This window comes from Nuphar pumila, chromosome 4 (assembly GCF_984573655.1).
Source record: "Nuphar pumila chromosome 4, dmNupPumi1.hap1.1, whole genome shotgun sequence".
Classification (NCBI taxonomy): domain Eukaryota; kingdom Viridiplantae; phylum Streptophyta; class Magnoliopsida; order Nymphaeales; family Nymphaeaceae; genus Nuphar; species Nuphar pumila.
In genome coordinates this window covers 102,180,838-102,200,649 of record NC_143252.1, presented here as the reverse complement: position 1 = coordinate 102,200,649, position 19,812 = coordinate 102,180,838, and the positions used below count along the sequence as shown (strand labels likewise).

At 36.5% G+C, this 19,812-nt stretch overlaps 1 protein-coding gene across 1 annotated transcript; it reads left to right on the top strand.

Annotated features, from left to right (window-relative positions):
- Window positions 1-252: 252 nt before the first annotated feature.
- Window positions 253-14,836, top strand: LOC149840365 (MAK16 protein-like protein). The gene is made up of 9 exons (XM_090003123.1): window positions 253-555; window positions 651-760; window positions 1,666-1,784; window positions 1,891-1,988; window positions 12,491-12,578; window positions 12,674-12,814; window positions 12,920-13,028; window positions 13,110-13,258; window positions 14,392-14,836. Exons 1-9 carry the CDS (start codon window positions 494-496, stop codon window positions 14,437-14,439), a joined length of 924 nt encoding a protein of 307 aa, XP_089859249.1. The 5' UTR covers window positions 253-493; the 3' UTR covers window positions 14,440-14,836.
- The last annotated feature ends 4,976 nt before the right edge of the window (window positions 14,837-19,812 follow it).

Here is a 19,812-nt window from a genome sequence, read left to right as displayed (position 1 = left end):
ATCTGGGTCCGATACAAATCAACATTTTAAGTCTAATCTATAATTGATCCGAATGACCCAATTGTATTTTTTTTACATGTAAATAGCTTGTTTTTTGTTCTATTTTTTTTCGAAGCCAGTATTATTTATCATAAGTTCGGATTCAACCTTACCTCATCGGATCTGAATCTGGATTCTTATCTAGAATGTTCTGTTCCGGATCCGACCCGTTTGCAATCGCACCCCTACTTCAAGCGCCTCACTATGTTTTACGATTCGAAGGGTTTCTGGGGAGGCACCGCCGTCGGTCTCCGAACGATCCCTCCGTTGTCTGGGGGTTTCTCTAGGGTTTTTCTTGAGGGATTCTGGGACTTATGTAGGGTTTCTCTAGGGCTTTTCTAGGGTTTTGTGGGGGCGTCTGGGTTCCTCTAGGGGTTTTTGTGGGGGTTCTAAGGTTTTTTTTTTTATAGCGTTTTCGTTTGGGGATCTACGGTTCCTGGCCATCGAATCGAAGATGCAGAACGATGAGGTCATATGGCAAGTTATTCGCCACAAGCACTGCAGTTTCATGGCCAAGTAAGACTCCAGATCCTTCCCCTTCGTTTCTTTCTCAAGTTTGCGGGGGTTTTTCTAGGGTTTGATGCTTGCCCTCGGTTTCAATCTTCTTGCAGAACGACGACGCAGAATTTCTGCAGGAACCAGTACAATGTCACTGGACTCTGCAATCGGAGCTCGTGCCCCCTCGCCAATAGTCGCTACGCCACGATCCTCGAGCACGAAGGTACGGTCCTTAACTCCTGAGTCTAATCTCCTTGCCTCTCGTATACGCCATTCTTTCTTTTCTCCTGTTGGAATAGAGATTCCTGAGAATTGGTGTTGATTCAAGCTCGGAGTGAGAAATTGGCTTCTGGTAAAGGAAAATGATAATAGAATAGAAGACTAATTCTATGAGTTTGATATAGTGTTGAGTAAAGAGAAAGGATCCTAAATTGGTGGATTTCTTCCTGTAGTCGTGTGCATTGGTATTTTTTAAATGAATTAATGATATTCTTTTTAATGGTTGCTTCGCCGGCGATCTGATTATTCACCAGAATCACGTTTTGAATTCGAGGGTTGTTTCATTTGATTCATTATTCGTTTGATTGCATTTTGATATTGAGGGTTGTTTAATAGTCACGTAAATAGATTCTCTTTCGAGTAACCTGATCTTTAACTTGAAATTTTGATTTTTCTTTATCTTAATTTTGGATATTAAATTCATTTCATTGAATATCAGCTTCGAATATAAGCAATTCCTTGAACTAAGAAGTGTATTGTTGCTAATATAATAGATCTATAAGTTGTTGTTTTTGCTGCTTCGTTGAAACTTTAATTTCTTAATGAGCCTGTCGTTGCGTATATTACTTGTTCTTAATCTATTTTTAGTGAAAAGGTATTGTTTCTCTGTCTTCCTTTTTTTATGGTTGGATTCTCTGTTTCTCAGTAGGTGCTGCTAACTTATTAAAGGACAAATGAAGATTCTTATCTTTTTTTGAACAAGAATCTCTCTTTTGAGGTGCTAATTGTTATCAGCGTTGATGCAAATCAATCATTTGGCAGATTACATGTTTTTGACTCTCAAAAAACCGTCGTTGGTCTATGTCAACTTTGTGTTGCTGTTTGAATTTTTTTTGACTCCTTGTGTAGGAGTATTGTACTTGTACATGAAAACAATTGAGAGGGCACACATGCCAAACAGATTATGGGAGAGAGTGAAACTACCCAGGAACTATGAGAAAGCACTTGAAACCATTGACAAATACCTGGTAAATTTTATTTGTGCCACTATAATGGTTCAGTTTGGACTTAAATTTCAAATTTCTGGTTGGATATTTGTTGATGTGAATTACATTTTCTCATTCTATTTGGCAGCAATTCTGGCCAAAGTTTCTTGTGCACAAAAATAAGCAGCGCCTCACGAAGCTAACACAATATCTTATTCGTCGAAGGAAGCTTGCACTTAAAGTGAGGTACTGGCTTAATCCTTGAATTTTGTAGTATGATACCCGGACTGCAATCTTGTGCTCTTCTTCTCATTGGCAACTGCAACCCTTCATCTTTTGTTCCAACAGCCATGGTTTCTCTTATCATCCTCTTCAGTTTTGATTTTGGTCCTTTTCCACACACACACACACATATAGGAGAAGATACAGTAACGATTTGGATGGTTCCCAAGGTCCAAAATCTACAACTGATGATGATTGACAGCATTCCTTCTCCAATGATCGAGTTTTTTATCGATCAGACTTTACATATTGGATTTTTATCATTTATTTAGTAAGAGACATGTTTAAGATTATGAATTTTCGATATTTAGATGCATTTTTTAAAGCGCTAAAATCAACGGCCCACAATACTGAGCCATAGATCTTTCACGTTTCGAAAAATATGTCAGATGTTGTAAAGTCTTCGTGTATAGCATACTTCTTACTAAATAAATTATAAAGAACAAATATATAAGGTCCGATCAATGAAACACTCAAACATTGGAGAAGGGGAGCCGTCCGATCGACATTGGTTGTAAATTTTAGATCTTCCTTTGGTTGGATGGTCCCTATATATATAATTGTAATGAAATGGATTGAATCCAATAAACATGCAAGAACACACTTTCAATCAAGTAGAATACTTGATTGAATCATCAAACCACCCACACAAGGGTCTAACAAATTTGTTATTGCATAGTCACTCAAAAAGAGTTAAAAATACAAGGCCACAAAGGGCCTATTTATAATACAAATGGACCACTAGGGAGCAGCCCCAATATGGCTGTTGGGCTGCTCACAACAGTCATATTTATGACAGTTGGGAGCAGCTCCAACAGCTATATTGGAGCTGTCCTAAAAGCACAAAAAATGAAAAACAAAAAAATACAAAATAAAATAAAAGTAAAAGATAAAAATAAAAGTAAAAGATTGTCAGCCCTTAATGGGCTGACGCCTATTACAATAAAAGATCGAAATACCCTTGTTGGGTATTTCGGTTTACAACATACATATATATATATATATATATATATATATATATATATATATATATATATATATATATATATATCTTAACAGCCCCCTCAAACTCATGGGGGAACAACCGAGAGTTTGCCAAGTAGGAAGTGAAATACAGAAGACGAACGCGCTTTGGTGAAGAAGTCCGCTAGTTGATACTCAGACGGAACGTAGGACAATGTGATGGCCTTTCTCAGAAATTTTTCACAAACGTAGTGACAATCTATTTCAATATGTTTTGTCCTCTCATGAAATGTATGATTGCTTGCAATGTATACATCGCTCTTGTTGTCACAGCATAACCTTAAAGGTTTCACAATATGAACTCCCAAGTTTTCGAGAAGTTGTCTCAACCATACCAACTCCGACGTAGTTGCCATGACACAATATTCAACTTCAGTGGATGAGAGAGACACCTTTTGTTGCTTTTTGCATCGCCATGAAATTAGGGAATCACCTATAAACACACATAAACCAGCGGTTGCTTGTCTATCATTTACATTCCCTCCCCAGTCAGAATCAGAATATGCAATGACTTCTAATGAGGAGGACGATAAAAATAGACCATGATTAATGGATTTCTTAATATATCTAACAATTCTTGTTATAACACTCATATGTACTGTAGTTGGAGCATGCTGAAATTGACTAACAGAATGAATAACATGAGATATGTCAGGACGAGTAATAGAAAGATAAGATAAAGCCTCAATCATTTTGTCTGTAGGGAGTTGAATATTGCAAAGGCTCTTTATCATCTTTCTTCATTTTTGCATTTATAACCTCCGGAGTATTAACCAGTTTTTCATCTGAGAGTCCTGATCACTCAATGATCTCTCTTGCGTACTTAGTCTGTGACAAAAAATAACCACGAGGTAAGTAAGCCACTTCTATTCCAAGCTATGTCACATGGGTGCGGGGATTCGACACTTTTAAAAAACCCGGATGCGGGGGTGCGACAGGGGCAAAAATGTAAAAATAAATAATATATATATATATATATATATATATATATATATATATATATATATATATATATATATATATATATATATATATATATATATATAAGGGGGGTCCGGGGGTTCCCCCCAGCGCGGGTCCCGTTGCGCGGTCAGCGGGCGGGGGTCCAAGGGGGCCGCCCCTGGTGGGGGGTTATAGGGGGGGCAGCGCCCCCCCCCCCCCTCCCCCAGATTTTTTTTTTAAATTCCGCAGCCCATTTCATAGGGCAATTTAAAAAAAAACAAAAAAAAAACGGACCAAAATGACCCTGGGTGCGGTCACTTGCACCCGCGTCGACGCGGGTGCGACACCCTGCTAGCCGAGTCCCTGTGACATAGATTCCAAGAAAATATCATAAAAAACCAAGATCTGTCATATCAAAGTTGGCTTTAAGCACATCTTTGATAATCAACTCCTTGCCTATCACTTTCTGTGATTATCATATCATCTACGTAAAGTAATAAGATCACCATCCATGCATTGAAAGACTTAACAAACAACGCAGTGTCAGTAAAACAAGATTTAAAATTAAGCTGCTTCATTACATTACTAAACCTATCGTACCAAGCTTTGGGAGCCTGTTTTAAGCCATAGAAAGCTTTGCGCAACCGAAAAGTTTTTCCATGCGCTAATTCCAAGCCTGGCGGAGGATCCATGTAAACTTCCTCATCTAGATTATCATTCAAAAACACATTTTTTGCTTCCATTTGAAAGATAGGTCATTTTTTAATTGATGCTATGAAAATGAAAGTTCTCACGGTAGTCATTCGAGCAACTGGAGTAAATGTCTCATCGTAGTCTATTCCATATTCTTGACTGTATCTCTTAGCTACTAACCTAGCTTTGTATCTTTCTAATGTTTCATCCCATTTAGTTTTTACCTTATAGACCCATCTACCGCTCCCAAACTCCGCCTGTGTATAACTGTTTAGTTATGCACTGTCGGTCCCAAGCCCAGATAAAGGGGGAGGGTTGCGGTAGGCCTGTGATAGCCAACATAAAAACTTAGTCATACCCTATGAATATGAACCAATATGAGAATTTCGTTGGGGCGTTCCCTACTGAGCGACGCGCTGTACTCTATAGGCCCGGAGGCAGTGATAAATGGGCAAGGGTTGCTAGGTCGTCGTCCGGAAGAGACGCGTCACACCGGCGCCCGGGTGTGGTGTCAAATAGGCAAGAGTTCCCTCACTTTGTTGGACGGGTGGGGGTAAAGAAGTTAGTCCAAGACCATAAAATTAGGTTAGCCACTTGGAACATAGGGTCTTTAACTGGTAAGTTGGTAGAGTTAGTAGATGTTATGTGTAGGAGAAAGATTTATATTTTATGTCTACAAGAGACCAAATGGGTAGGTGAGAAAGCAAAAGTGATAGAACCTTGGGGATATAAGATTTGGTATACATGAATAAATAGGAATATGAATGGAGTAGGGATTGTTATGAGTCGTGAGTTTATAGATAATGTAGTTGAAGTCCGTAGGAAGGGTGACAGGATTTTACTTATTAAATTAGTATTAGGTACAAATATTATTAATATTATTAGTGTTTATGCACCTCAAGTAGGTTTAGATGATTCCATTAAGCGTCAATTTTGGGAAGATTTAGATAGAGTAGTACAAGGGATATCTTATGGAGAAAGGCTTTTCATTGACGGTGACCTTAATGGGCATGTAGGCATTAGTAGGGATGGATTTGAGAGTATTCATGGAGGCTATGGTATAGGAGAAAGAAACGAAAGTGGAGAAAGAATTTTAGATTTTGGTTTGTCCTATGATATGATCTTAGCAAACACTTGGTTTAGGAAGAGGAAGTTTCACCTAGTAACATTTAAAAGTGGGGTTAATACGAGTCAGATAGATTTTTTCCTACTTAGAAAGAGAGATAGGGGTTGTTGCATCGATTGTAAGGTTATACCGGGAGAAAGTGTAGCTACACAACATAGAGCCTTAATTTTAGATCTTAGAATTAGACAATGCCGCAAAAGGGATAGACATAGGATAGATCCTAGAATTAAGTGGTGGGCACTGAAAGGAGCTAAACAAGGAATGTTTGTAGAGCGGGTAGTTAAGGAAGTTGATTGGTGTCTCGAGGAGGATTCAGAATCAATGTGGAATAAGATAGCGGGTGGCATGAGAAAGGTGACTATGGAGGTATTGGGTGAGTCTAAAGGCGGTGCACCGCTAGGTAAGGATACATTGTGGTGGAACGAGGATGTCAAATTAACTATTAAGGTTAAAAGAGAGTTATAGAAATCTAAGAGTCGTGATAATGAGAATTTGGAGAAGTATATGATAACAAAGAAGGAAGTTAAAAAAGTAGTTCGGAACACGAGGGATAAAGTATATAAGGAGGTTTATGACAAGTTGGATACCAAAGAGGGCGAGAAGGATATTTATAGGCTTGCAAAGATGAGAGATAAGAAATCGAGAGATCTAGGTATGGTTAGATGTATCAAAGATGAAATAGAAAGGGTTTTAGTCAAAGATGAGGAGATTAAGGAGAGATGAAAAGATTATTTTAATAAGCTATTTAATGAAAGTCATGCTCAGGATCTGGGAGACTTCTCCATTCCTTTTCATGAGATGAATCGTGACTTCATGTTCAAAAGAAAGAAATTGCAGAGGCTTTGAAGAAAATGAAATCAAGAAGGGCAGTTGGCCCAGATGGTATTCTTATCGAGGCTTGGAAATGCTTGGGAGAGAAAGGTTTAAAATGGGTGACAAATCTTTTTAACAAGATTTGACGGACAAATAAGATGCCTAATGAGTGGAGGAAGAGTACTTTGGTGCCTCTATATAAGAATAAGGGTGATATACAAGATTGCACGAACTATCGTGGTATAAAACTCATGAGTCATACTATGAAACTTTGGGAGAGGGTGATTGAGTCTAGGTTGATGAAGGTTGTCATGATATCGGAGAATCAATTTGGTTTTATGCCTGGAAGATCAACTATGGAAGCTATACATCTTCTTAGACAACTTATTGAGAGAAATAGAGAGAAGAACAAAGATTTGCATATGGTTTTTATTGATTTGGAGAAGGCATATGATAGAATACCTAGGGACGTTCTTTGGTAGACAATGATGAAGAAAGGTGTTTCTCTCAAGTACATTAGTATAATTAAAGATATGTATGAAGGAGTAGTAACCAATGTCCGCACTTGTGGAGATGTGACAACCAATTTTCCTATAACGGTTGGGTTACATCAAGGATCTGCTTTAAGCCCTTTCCTATTTGCTATAGTGATGGATGAGCTTACGAGACCAATTCAAGAAAATGTGTCGTGGTGTATGTTGTTTTTGCTGATGATATTGTTTTGATTGATGAGTCTAGAGCTGGGGTTAATGCTAAGTTAGAATTATGGAGACAGACATTGGAAGCAAAAGGTTTTAAGTTGAGTAAGAGTAAGACAAAATACATGGAATGTCGATTTAGTAAGCAACGAAGTAGTGATGGGAGTGTAGTGAAGCTTGGTGAGCAAGAAATACCGGTGGATGATTGTTTCAAATATTTGGGATCTATCATTCAAAAGTATGGAGAAATTGATGGAGATGTAAATCATAGGATAAAGGTTGGGTGGATGAAATGGAAGAGTGCAACTGGAGTGTTGTGCGATCGTAGAATGTCATTGCGGTTGAAGGGAAAGTTTTATAGGACGACTATTAGGCCCGCTTTACTATATGGTACGGAATGTTGGGCTGCCAAGAGACATCATATTCAAAAAATGAGTGTAGCTGAGATGCGTATGCTGAGATGGATGTGTGGAAATACAATAAAAAATAAGATTCAGAACGAGGAGATACGTAAGAAGGTAGGCGTTGCACCCATTGAAAATAAGATGAGAGAGAATCGTTTACGGTGGTTTGGACATATTCGGCGAAGGCCTAATGATGCTCCAGTTAGAAGGATGGAGAAATGGAAAAATATATTAGTTAAAAGAGGTCGGGGTAGGCCTAGGAAGATATGGATGAAGGTGATAGGAAAGGATATGAATGCTTTGAACCTCACCGAGGACATGGCATTGGATAAAAATGATTGGAGGAGAAGGATTCATGTGGAAGACCTAGAATGATTTTCTTTTTTGGTTCATATCGCCGACCCCAATTGTTTTGGGATGAAGGCGTAGTTGTTGTTGTTGTAGACCCATCTACATCCTATGGTTTTTCTTTTTTTAGGCAGTGTTTGGATTTCCCAGGTTTTTGCTTTCTCCAAAGGTTTCTAATTCATCATTCATCGCTTTAATCCATTCTTGATAATTTTTAGCCTCACGTTAAGATTTTGGTACTGAATATGAGTGTATGACCATGATGTATGATCTATACCTTGGTTCAAAGGAATCATAAGATACAAATCCACTGGAAGCTTTATAAATTTTTATGGATTTTCTAAGACTAGACGAATCTATATCTTGGTTTTGAGAATACCTTTCTAAAGCACATGGTGGATGATCTTCGGTACGTTGAGCATAGGTTTGTATATCATTGTGAGATAGGTCTATATCATTAAGACCCCCCATTCACACTCTCACTTGCACTATGCATGTCTTCATTTCTACTCTCATGTGTGTCATGAATATTTTCACACTTTTCATGTTCATTGACAAGGTAAAAAAGAAACGAATAGTCACAACTTTCTTGGATTTTTTTCTTTGCAAAACCCAATTTCATTTTCAAGAAAAGTAACATTTCTAGAAACATACAATTTGTCTCTCTCAATGTCATAACATCTATATCCTTTTTGGCTTTTGCCATAGTCTAGAAAAATGCAAGAGATTGCTTTTGGAGAAAGTTTGTGATTCTTATTGGTAAAGCCAAAGCATTTGCATCCAAAGACCCTTAACCTTTTATAATCGAGAGTTTTAAAAAGTTTTTCAATAGGAGAGATATTTTCAATGTTTTTGGAAGGCATTATATTTATCAAATAGACTGTCGTAAGGGCGGCTTTGGCCCAAAAAGCTTTTGAAACATTTTTAGATACAAGAAGTGTTCTATTGGTTTCAATAATGTTTATATGTTTTCTCTCGACTAGTCCATTTTGTTGAGGAGTGTGAACATGATTTTTGGTGAATAATCTCATTTAGGTCAAGATAATTTTTGAATTCTTTTGACACAAATTCTCCCCCGTTATCGGTTCTAAAGATTTGAATATTAGTTTTAAATTGATTCTTAATATAACAATGAAATTTTTTAAAACACTTAAATACTTCTGGTTTTTGTTTTAGAAAAAATATCCAAGAATGCTTACTATAGTCGTCTACAAACACAACATAATAGGGGACAACATAATAGGATACCCCTCTTTTGGATACGACTGAAGTCGGTCCCTGTACATTCAAATGTATTAACTCAAATGGGTTCTTAGTTATAAAATGTCTTGGTCCAAAGGGCAAAGACTTCATTTTGGAATGCAATCTTCACACACAAAATCTCTTTATTTATAATTTGAAAGAAATGGAAACAAGTTTAATTTGGTTACACTAAGATGTCTTAGTCTTTTTTACTAAATTTTTATATCTTTCTTTTCCACAAAATTACAAAACGGTTGTTTTGGTAACTCAAGATTGTCCACAACATTGCGATATCTTTTTCTATGGCTTCACCCAATCGGCTTTCCGGACTGGAGATCCTGTATTAGACAATCTTTAGATGAAAATAATACTTTGCAACCATGGTCTGTAATTTGAGAAATTGATAAAAGATTTAAATTTAATTTTGGGATTACTCTAATATTTGGTATGTGAAAGATTGGATGCTTTTGAAAAATTTCAAAACTTTTGATTTTCAAAGATGTTCCATCGGCAGTTGAAACATAAGAGTTATTTGGGTTAAACTTACATTCAGACAATATGGATTCATTTGGTGTCATATCATAGTAAGCACCAGAGTCAAGGATCCAAGAGGTCTTACCATGGTCACCACTTGTAGATATAGCCGCTCCCGAAAAGGACATAGCTTGAGCTTTAAGCATAGGTTGTAGCGCCTCCATTAGTTGAGTCAATGAGAGCGAATCAATGCACTTGGAGTCGTCTATCTCACTCCTTTCAACCGAAACAACTTTTTTTATGATCATCCTTCTTTCTTTTGGGACAAAAAAGCTTGATATGTCCCGGTTCGTAATAATGATAACAAATTATCTTTCCACCTTTTTTGTATTCATGATCATCCCTCTTTTCATTTCTCTCATAGTTGTTGGGGTTCCTTCCATTCTCATTATTAACAAAATGAGGAGGTTTGTAGCTTATAGTATGATTTTTGAGCTTTAACATGGCAAGCACAAATTCTTCATCTTTTAAAACGGAAGGCTTTTTTAATTTGTTCTCTTCCATAGTCAATTCTTCAAGAGTTTCCACTATGGAATGTATACCTTCTTCATGAAGGAGGGCCGACTTGGTTCCCTCAAATTCGGGTTTAAGTCCGTTAATAAATTTGTAGAAATACTCTGTTTTAATTTGCTTTTCATGGAGTTCTACGTCTTGTGGACAATGTCACTTTGGCTCAAGAAGAGCCAACTCATCCCAAAGAAGAGAGAGTGCATTGTAGTATTCTCTAATGTTCCTTCTTGAGTCATGGTTCTCACCTTGTTTTGAACATTGCGTATGTGTGCAATATCTTTAAGACTATATATGTCTTTAAGATATTTCTATACATCACTAGCGAAATCAAATTTGACCAAACTAGAACATTTGTGGATGTCCACACTATTGATGAGCCATCCAATTATTTTGGAATGGCCCATCCTCCACTCTTTCCATTTCTTTTCATAGTTGGAAACGACTTTACCCATTTTCTCTCCTTGAAGTGCAACCTCCTTCCCATTCTCAATTTTCGTAAGAATGAGCTTAGGCTCTTTTTCAGTACCGTCCACCAAACCCCATAGTTATTTTTCTCATATTTTGTGTTTTACCATGGATGCCCACATCACATAGTTAGTATGGTTTAGGCGTACGGGAATGGAGACCATTACCTCCCCTCTCATTCTCCATTTCTTTACAATTCGAAGAGAAAGGGTAGAGAAAGGGAGTGGGGAAGAAAAAAAGAAAGAGAAAGAAAAAGTTCGAAGAGAAAGGGTAGAGAAAGAGAGTGGGGAAGAAAAAAAGAAAGAGAAAGAAAAATAAAAAGTAATACAAAACTTTCTTGAGATGTGGCACGCTTCCTAATGCAACAAACTAAGATTTGTTGTATCCGCTAAGCTCATGATCCTCTTGATATTGTCACAAAATTTCCTCTAAAAATTGCTTTTGGACCACCAAAGCTCTGATATTATGTAATGAAATGGATTGAACCCAATAAACATGCAAGAACACACTTTCAATAAGTATTAATCATCTAACCACCCACACAAGGGTCTAACAAATTTGTTATTGCATAGAGTCACTCAAAAAGAGTTAAAAATACAAGGCCACAAAGGGCCTATTTATAATACAAATGGACCACTAGGGAGCAGCCCTGGTATGGCTGTTGGGCTGCTCCCAACAGTCATATTTATGACCGTTGGGTACAGCTCCAACAGCTATATTGGAGCTGCCCCAAAAACACAAAAAACAAAAAATACAAAATAAAATAAAAGTAAAAAATTGTCAGCCTCTAATGGGCTGATGGCTATTACAATAAAAGACGGAAATACCCTTGCCGGGTATTTCGGTTTACAACATATATATATATATATATATATATATATATATAATGTGTAAATACTGTAATTCTAGAAAGAAGCCCTTCAAATTGTTTTCAGAATGCTACTGTTCTCTCCTTTTCAACACGCCCTCTCCCCCATTTTAGGTTACAGTTTTTTCTTCTAAAGTTGAATATTTTGCATAAATCGACTTAAACCCTTTTGGGGGTTTTGATATATGCTTTGGTCTCAGCTCCCCTTACGTATCCTGGAATTTTCCTTGTATTTTGAGACCTTGAAGTTAACAAAAGCATCACAATAATTCTTGATGCATTTGAAGATCTAGTACCATTTCAAAATCCTGGTATTCCTCTTCTCAATTCAAAATTTTAAAAATGCTAGAAATATGAAAAGCCTCTAGGAAATCTTGGAGAATTGTATAGTTGTACAGTCAAGACAACAAATTGAACCTAGGATTATTTGGTTTATTTATCTTGTGCATGCAATGAAAATGGTTTGTCATCTGTCATTGTTTTTGGATTATGCATTTGTCCTGTCTTATAAAGGGTGATGATATGGATCCTCTTAAATTTATGAAAGCCTTTCCCAGGAAAAATCATTAGTTTAGTGTAGTCTATGTTTCTTGGTATCCCTCAATATGATTTAACTTGATTGGTAAGTTCATTTTTTCTCCCTCTGAATTTATATAGTAAATGATAGTGTTCTATTGTTATTTTCCCTATTGTGTGCTTCTGGTAATCTGTTGTCATCTGAAGTGCTTCATTATCTTTCAGCATATTAGTGATTTATTGAAAAAAAAATTGATCCAGTTTCCTTTTTTCACCTTGTGCAGGGAAAAGATAATGACAATGCCTACAAAACAGAAAAAGAGGGAGGCCAGAAGAGAGGCAAAAGCTGAAATTGCTGCGGTTCTAGACAAGGTGTGTGATTTGGAGCCACATAGGCATTTGTAGAATGTTATGTACCTATCTTGTAGCATCCAGTTTCGGATCTCAATGTGTTCTGATGTTTTCAGGCAATTGAAAAAGAATTGCTGCAACGTATTAAGAGTGGAACATATGGTGACATATACAATTACCCTGTCAAAGAATATGAGAAGGTTCTGGAAATGGAAGAGTTAGAGGCTGCTGATGATGTTGATGATGAAGACGGTGAGGTGAGTGTAGTGTGTTCTTATTCTTCACACAGGTTGAGGTTAGGTTGACTATTACGAAGGGATTTGCTTGATGATTATATTTTGCTTGTGCCCGATGGAAAACAGAAAGATGGAGTAGAGTATGTTGAGGCCGATATAGATGAACTAGAAGATATTGAAGATTTTGAAACTTCTCCCTGGAGTGGTGCTGACATGGATGATGAAAATGCTGCTGGTAAAACTTCTGTTAAACCTATGATAATGCACCTTATTAAATTAAATAGCTGGATTTTAATATTCTTAGTTCATGATACAGGTGGGTCTGATGAAGATGATGCTGACATGGCTTCTGATGATGAAGCACTTGCGAAGAGATTACGGAAAGATTTGGGCTTTGATTCAAAGAAGGCCCAGGCGGATGATGGTAAAAGGAAAATCAAAAGAAAGTCAAGGATACACGTTGAGGTAAGTTATCCTTAGAATCTCTGCTTTTTGGGAGTTTCAATATGTGAAAGGGGAGACCCAATCAGAAATCCTATTACTGGGCTGCGCCTCACCCTGTAGTTGAGCAACTTGATGCAGCTCGGTTGATTCATCGTGTGGTTGGTTGACTATAATAATCTGGGGTGACTTGTTTATCTGTTGACCAAGTTAATCAGGTTGGGGCTTGATATTGGTTAGGTGTGTGTTTGGATTGACAGGATTAGGTGGCATTGCAATCTTATTTCCAACAACAATTCTTCATCTGAAAAACAGGGAAAACAGAATTTTGATGGAATTTGATTCCAGTTATGACCAATTCCATGAATTCAAAATACTTTTTCTTTTATTTTTACTCGGAGAGACCGCCCCATGTTCAAAGACCTAGCTGTGCTGGCTCAGCCTGCCGTACTTACGGTTGCTGTCCTGTCAGCGTAAAACTCCGAGGGCTTACCCTTCGTCTCCAGGGAGTTGCCAAGCTTTGGCTTGCACAGGGGGGGGGTGACACCCACGGGATTTGAACCTAGGCTGCCTGTCAAACGGCCTAGGCCCCATCCCACTATGCCAAACCCCTTGGGTCTCAAAACACCTTCTTTTTACTTGTAAATGAGGAATTGATTTTCGTGGTTGAGATTATCTGGTTATTTGAAATCTCAACAGTTGAACAGTTACTTCAAGAAACTTTTTGGGGTAAATGGGGGTGATGCCAAGGAATGTATACCATGAAGACTTGATAGCCTTTTGAAAGTGATTAGGATGAAACACCATGAGAGTTGTAGTGGTGATTGGAGGCTAACCTACCGGTATTGTCGTGTGGCCTGTTAACAGGACACTTGAGATGTTTGGTGGGTGCACTAGATCAGTGTATATGTTATTCTTTTGTGTGTGAATTTAATTACTGTTCTATATTTTAAATCACAATCATTCCTGTAGGATGTTTTTCAAACGTTCTTAGTAATCTTAATCTGGTTGTGCCAAGCATGAGTGAGTTCATGTTGTTTTGTTCGAGCAGCAGTTTTGAACATTTTTTTCTGTGCTTTTCACTGGAATTGTCCATTAAGAGTTTGCTTTTTCTGTGTACTTAAATGAGGTTTACCCTTCTCGTGTACTCTTGACAGGTTGAGTATGAAGGGGATGCTGAAGGTCAACGTCAATTGGTCCAATGAGGTCTCGGATGAGTGCAGCTTCAAGGTTTCTGTCGCAGCCTGCGTTTTTTATTCGTGCACAGTATGTTGGCCAGTACCAAGGGTAGTGCGGGAAAGGTTTGCAAGATATCTTTGGCTGATGCATGACTTGGGGAGGCTCCTTCTTGTGTTCTCTCGGTTGGAAGAGTGGGTGATGGATGTTCTAGATCATCTCAAGCTCTTTCTATCGAGGGTGAGACTAATGAAAAGAAAGTAGTGAAAATGTTAAATTCTTAACCTCAGGTTATCGCTTTTCTTTCCCTCTTAAGTTGATGAGGAACTCAAGAGAGAGTGTGAGTAGGGCGCTCAATTTTCTTTTACTATAAAATGTTGCAAGAAAATGAAGTTACTTCATTATGCATGCGATTTTGGTCTTTTATAACCTAGAACAGTAGAAATAATTGCACTAGAATTCCAAGTAATGATGGTTAATTTATAGTTGGTGAGTAGGGAGCTCAATTTTCTTTTATTATAAAATCTAAGAAGATGAAGTTACTTCATTAATCTTGCGATTTTGGTCTTTTATAACCTAGAACATTAGAAATAATTGTACTAGAATACAAAAGTAATGATGGTTAATTTATAGGTCTAACAGGTATACTGGTTTCAGTTTCAATATGCTGATCAATTAACACTATTTTTGTCGTGTGAGTGTTTCTTTTTTTTATATGCATGCCTTTAATTTCTGAAGTTCCCTTTGCCAGAAGGCTATCTCAGCTTGTTTGCTAGATTTATAATCATTTGGATATTTTTCTTCTGTATTTTTTTCCTGTCAGGCCCCATTTGATTGCAGGAAAACTTTTGTAAACAGAGAAGATTCTCCCAGAATTAGTGGTATCCTTGCATTTTGTTAAAGGAAATTTTCAAATACTCCCGAAACCTATCAGCTGCACACCAAAGGTTTCAGACTTTTTAAATGCCCACCAAAGTTTTTACTTGAGTTAATTAAATGATTTCAATCATAAGCTAATGTTAGTTTGTTCTTGGGTTTACTTAACTCATGTTGTAGAGTTACCATTTTACCCCTGTAACTAGGGAAATAAAACCCGTAGGGCTGTCATCTAAATGCATTTAGCAAAAAATTTATTACCTACAATCGTTGACCCCTTCTACATAAACCAGAACACTAACACTACGTCATGAACCTTGTTGTTGATTATTTTTTGTAAAGAAAATATATATTTAGATTGTGATAAGCCAATCAATTTAATAATTACTCGATCTACTAAAATCTGATCATATAGATGTGATCTAGATGCTTAATTTTATAGGAATAGTTTCTTGAATCTTTCGATTATGACATAGGTTTTTATAAGAATTGAAAATCATGGGTCTATAATTTTCAAAAATAGTAAATGCTTAAAAAATAATGTTTTTTTATCAAAAAAATGATCCAGGTATCATTTTTTAGTAAATCAACCATGCCGAACATATTTGCAAGGTTAAATTTGCATAAAACCCTTATTTGATTGGCTCACGATAGGCTCAAAAAGTCTTATGCAGTTACCACTTTTTTAAAATCTATATAGGCTCAAAATTAAGTGGATTAAAATTAGTAAAACTTTTGTCAACTGGAAATAACCACATCGGCTTTTGGGTCAAATGAAAATGCATTTAGTTTGTGTTCATATATTTATTGGATCAATTAATGAGAAATCAAACAAACCCAATTGCAGGATTGGCTTATCACAATCTAAATATTTTATTTTATTTTTAAAAATAATAGATAAGCTTTGTGTTATAGTGGTTACGGTTGTGGTTTATGTTAGCGTGGTCAATGGTTAAAGTAGCATTGTAGGCAATAATTTTTTTGCTAAAATACATCCGGTTGACCGTCTTGTATTTTTTTATTTAGAGGGGTTATATGATAATTTTATAGTATGAGTTAGGTTAACCCACGAACAACCCAACGTTAGTTTATGATTTGGGTCATTTGATTAACTGAAGTAAAAACTTTGGTTGGCATTTGCAAAGTAGGAAAAGTTTGGTGTGCTGATGAATTAGGTTGAAACATTTTGGGGGTATATGAAAATTTCTCTTTTCTCAAGTGCAAAACAAACATGAGAAAAGTCTTCCATTAGAAAACTTGTCTTGTTGGACTTTAATAACAATTCAACTGGGCTTTGGTGACAAATTCAAGGATGTTTGCATGTTGATGGCCTCATGTCAAATCCGAGCTCATTTTAAACCGAGGTTCTTGGATCCTTTAATCTAAGTATCTTTAAAACTATAGTCGCAAATATCGTTCTGAATATTTTTTTGGCGAGAAAACCTCTTAGATGATTTAAAAAAAATTTGTAGACCTCAGAAGGTTTAAAAAAAAAATGCACACTATATTTTACACTTCTAACCATTATATTCTGTTGCTACCACTACCACGAGTCCCATTCAAGCGAAGCCTATTTCCTTTGAAAGGTTCCTTCCGAGACTCATGGTTCTCTGGCCAGAAATGCCTGACCTCTCACCCCCAACCCAATTTTCACGTCAAAGATTCATGAATTTGAAGGGGTTTTAAACGGTCACAAATCTCGGGGAAATTTTCATTCTTTTGTGAAAAACATGAAAAATACAACTCTTGCACTTTGACAATTTGAAACACGGTATTTAAAAAAAGAAAATGCTTGTATTTAAATTCTTGCTTCTTCTTTTTTGGCAAAATTTTGAATGAAACACGGTAAATCCACCTCAACAAATTTCAAAAACATGAAATGTTTCTTACAGGGTTTTTTACTATCTCGCTTTACACCAAGGGTTTTATATAAAGGTGTAGAGGTAGGAGCATTCTTTACACATGGGCGTCACATGGGTTCATTCATAAACCCACACGCCCTTGAACGTGGTTCCTTTCCTCAAAGGCAAAAAACTTCAAATAAGTTATAATTTTGATGACCACCCTGGGGTGTGGCCAGCAGGGGGATTTGTGAAGGTGTTGAGATGAAGATCCCGGATCAAACCCCGATGGTGCAAAAACTCCCTCACTCTCTCTCTCTTCTCTCTCCAAACCTCCTCTCTTCTCTCTAGCTTCCTCCCTCCAAACCGTGGGAGTCTCCTTGACGTGGAGAAGCTGCAGCACATCACCATCTCCTTCTTCAATACAAGCTAAGGTGAAGACTCACCTTATTCGTTATGATTCCGGATTGGCATGAATCCAATGGTGCTTTGCATCAATGCATGCAAGCCCAAATGGCGGATTAGTTAGAAATGTAGTTTTAAATCTCAAATCTTCATAGTTTTGCATGAGCTTTGCATTGCATACATTTGCAATCCAGATGTGGTGCCAACTGAGTGGGACCCACACCAAAGTTTTGAAAAAGTTGGAATAAAGATTAGAAATAGTTTAAAAACAAAGTTAAAATCACTGAATGAAAATCAAAGGTTTTGAAAATAGAGTCCTAAGCAAACTGAAACTCTAGACCAGAGTCCTAAACCAACTAAAACTCTGACATTTAGGTTTTTGAAAGCCAAATGAAGAAGTCTTTGAAGGATTTTCTCAAAACTAGTGAAAATAATTCAGAAAATAGAGTCAGGGTTAGAGTTCTAACTCAACCGAAACTCTGAAATAGAGTCTTGAATCAACTGGAACTCTGCGAAATGGACTAATTTTTGAAAAACAGGTGAAGAGAATGAAAATAAAAATAGAAATAGAAACAAAATTTCAGAATAGAGTCCTAACTAGATTAAGACTCTGGGATAGAGTCCTAATCGGACTGAAACTCTAGATTTTTAGCATTTTTGAAAGATAAATAAAGAAATTTTAAAAGGTTTTCTTAGAATTTGATAAAATGAGCTGAAAATGAAGTTAGAGTTAGAGTCCTAGTTCAACTGAAACTCTTGAAATAGAGTCTTAAGTTGACTAAAACTCTACAAAATTAGATTTTTTCGAAAACAAGCGAAAAGGTTTTAAAAATAAGTAAGAATGGAAGTTAAAACAGAAATCATAATAGAGTCTTGATCCAATCAGGACTCTGAGATAGAGTCCTAATTCGACTAAAACTCTAAAAATTTTGATTTTTTTGAAAACAGACAAGAAGATTTTGAGAGCTTTTCGCGAAAATAGGTGAAAACAAGACAAAAACTGAAATCAGAATTAGAGTGTTGATCCAACTGGGACTCTGAGACAGAGTCCTAATTCGACCAAAACTCTTAAAATTTAGGCTTTTCTAGAAAACAAATGAGAGGGTTTTAGAATACATGTGAAAATATGATAGAAATTGAAGTTAGGTTCGGAGTTCTGATCCGACTAGGACTGAGAAATTTTTATTTTCTGAGAAGCAAATGATGAGATTTTAAAAAGAATTTTTGAAGACAAGTGAAAATGAAATAAAAAAATGATATGAGGATAGAGTTTTAATTCGATTAGGACTCTAAGGCAGAATCCTAATTTGACTGAAACTCTAGAATTTTGGCTAGAATGAAAGGTTTTGAAAGGTTTTCTCGAAAAGAGATAAAAATAGAAGTGAAAAGTAGAGTCCTAATCCGACTGAAACTCTGAAAAAGAGTCCTAATTCGACTGAAACTTTGAGATTTTGGCCAAAATGACAAGAATGGACAAGGGATAAGACTACCTCTGATCTAAAACCAAAATAAAGTTTTACAAAAGGTTTAAAAAGTAAAAAGATAGAGTCTTGATTCGACTAGGACTTTGAAAATTTAAGAAATTTGAAGAATGAAGGAATCCAAAAGCGATACCACCTAGATGTGTCTCATCTGAGAACTGAGAGCACTTAAAAATTGATTTTAAAATGAATCCAGATCGTTTTGTAAAGAAAATATTTTGAAATAAAAGAATATAAGATCCTGGGGGTTAAAAAATGGCAAAATGTCGATTTAAAACCCATGTATTTGAGATTGATTTTGAAAGAAAAGTTTAAAAATTGAATCTGGATTGAAGATTTTGAAAACAGGAGTGTTGGATCTCGAAAATGCGATCCAATGCCATGAAATGATATGAGATGATATGCCAAATGCATGTTGTGATATGCAATAACACATGAAATGTAAAACCTGGATGAGGGACTTGGAATCCCAGGCCCCTGGCAGACATAAAGGATTGAAAATTCTCATCTGAGGATGAGAACTAAAAATTGAGATTGAGCCAAAATGAGGATTGAATCTTGATTGTAGGATGAAGTATTGAAATTTATTATAAAATTTGGGCTATGAATAACCCTAGCTCAGATATCGACCAGTTGGTTCCCTGAAGGCTGTAGAGAGTGGGTCCCAGTGGCAGGAGGAAAGGGTTTATGAGCAAAGGTTAAAAATTTGAGGTGTTTACAATGCTGCATATAAATGTTACAATGATTATGCTTTAAAATTTGGCTTCAGTGTTAGAAGTTTTCTTGGTCAAAAAATGCA

Bases quoted from the DNA above. Each gene is read 5' to 3' on its own strand.
- LOC149840365 (XM_090003123.1), top strand. From the start codon at position 494: ATGCAGAACGATGAGGTCATATGGCAAGTTATTCGCCACAAGCACTGC. The intron at 556-650 runs GTAAGACTCCAG...ATCTTCTTGCAG, and splicing joins CACTGCAGTTTCATGGCCAA to AACGACGACGCAGAATTTCT. The intron at 1,785-1,890 runs GTAAATTTTATT...TCTATTTGGCAG, and splicing joins AAACCATTGACAAATACCTG to CAATTCTGGCCAAAGTTTCT.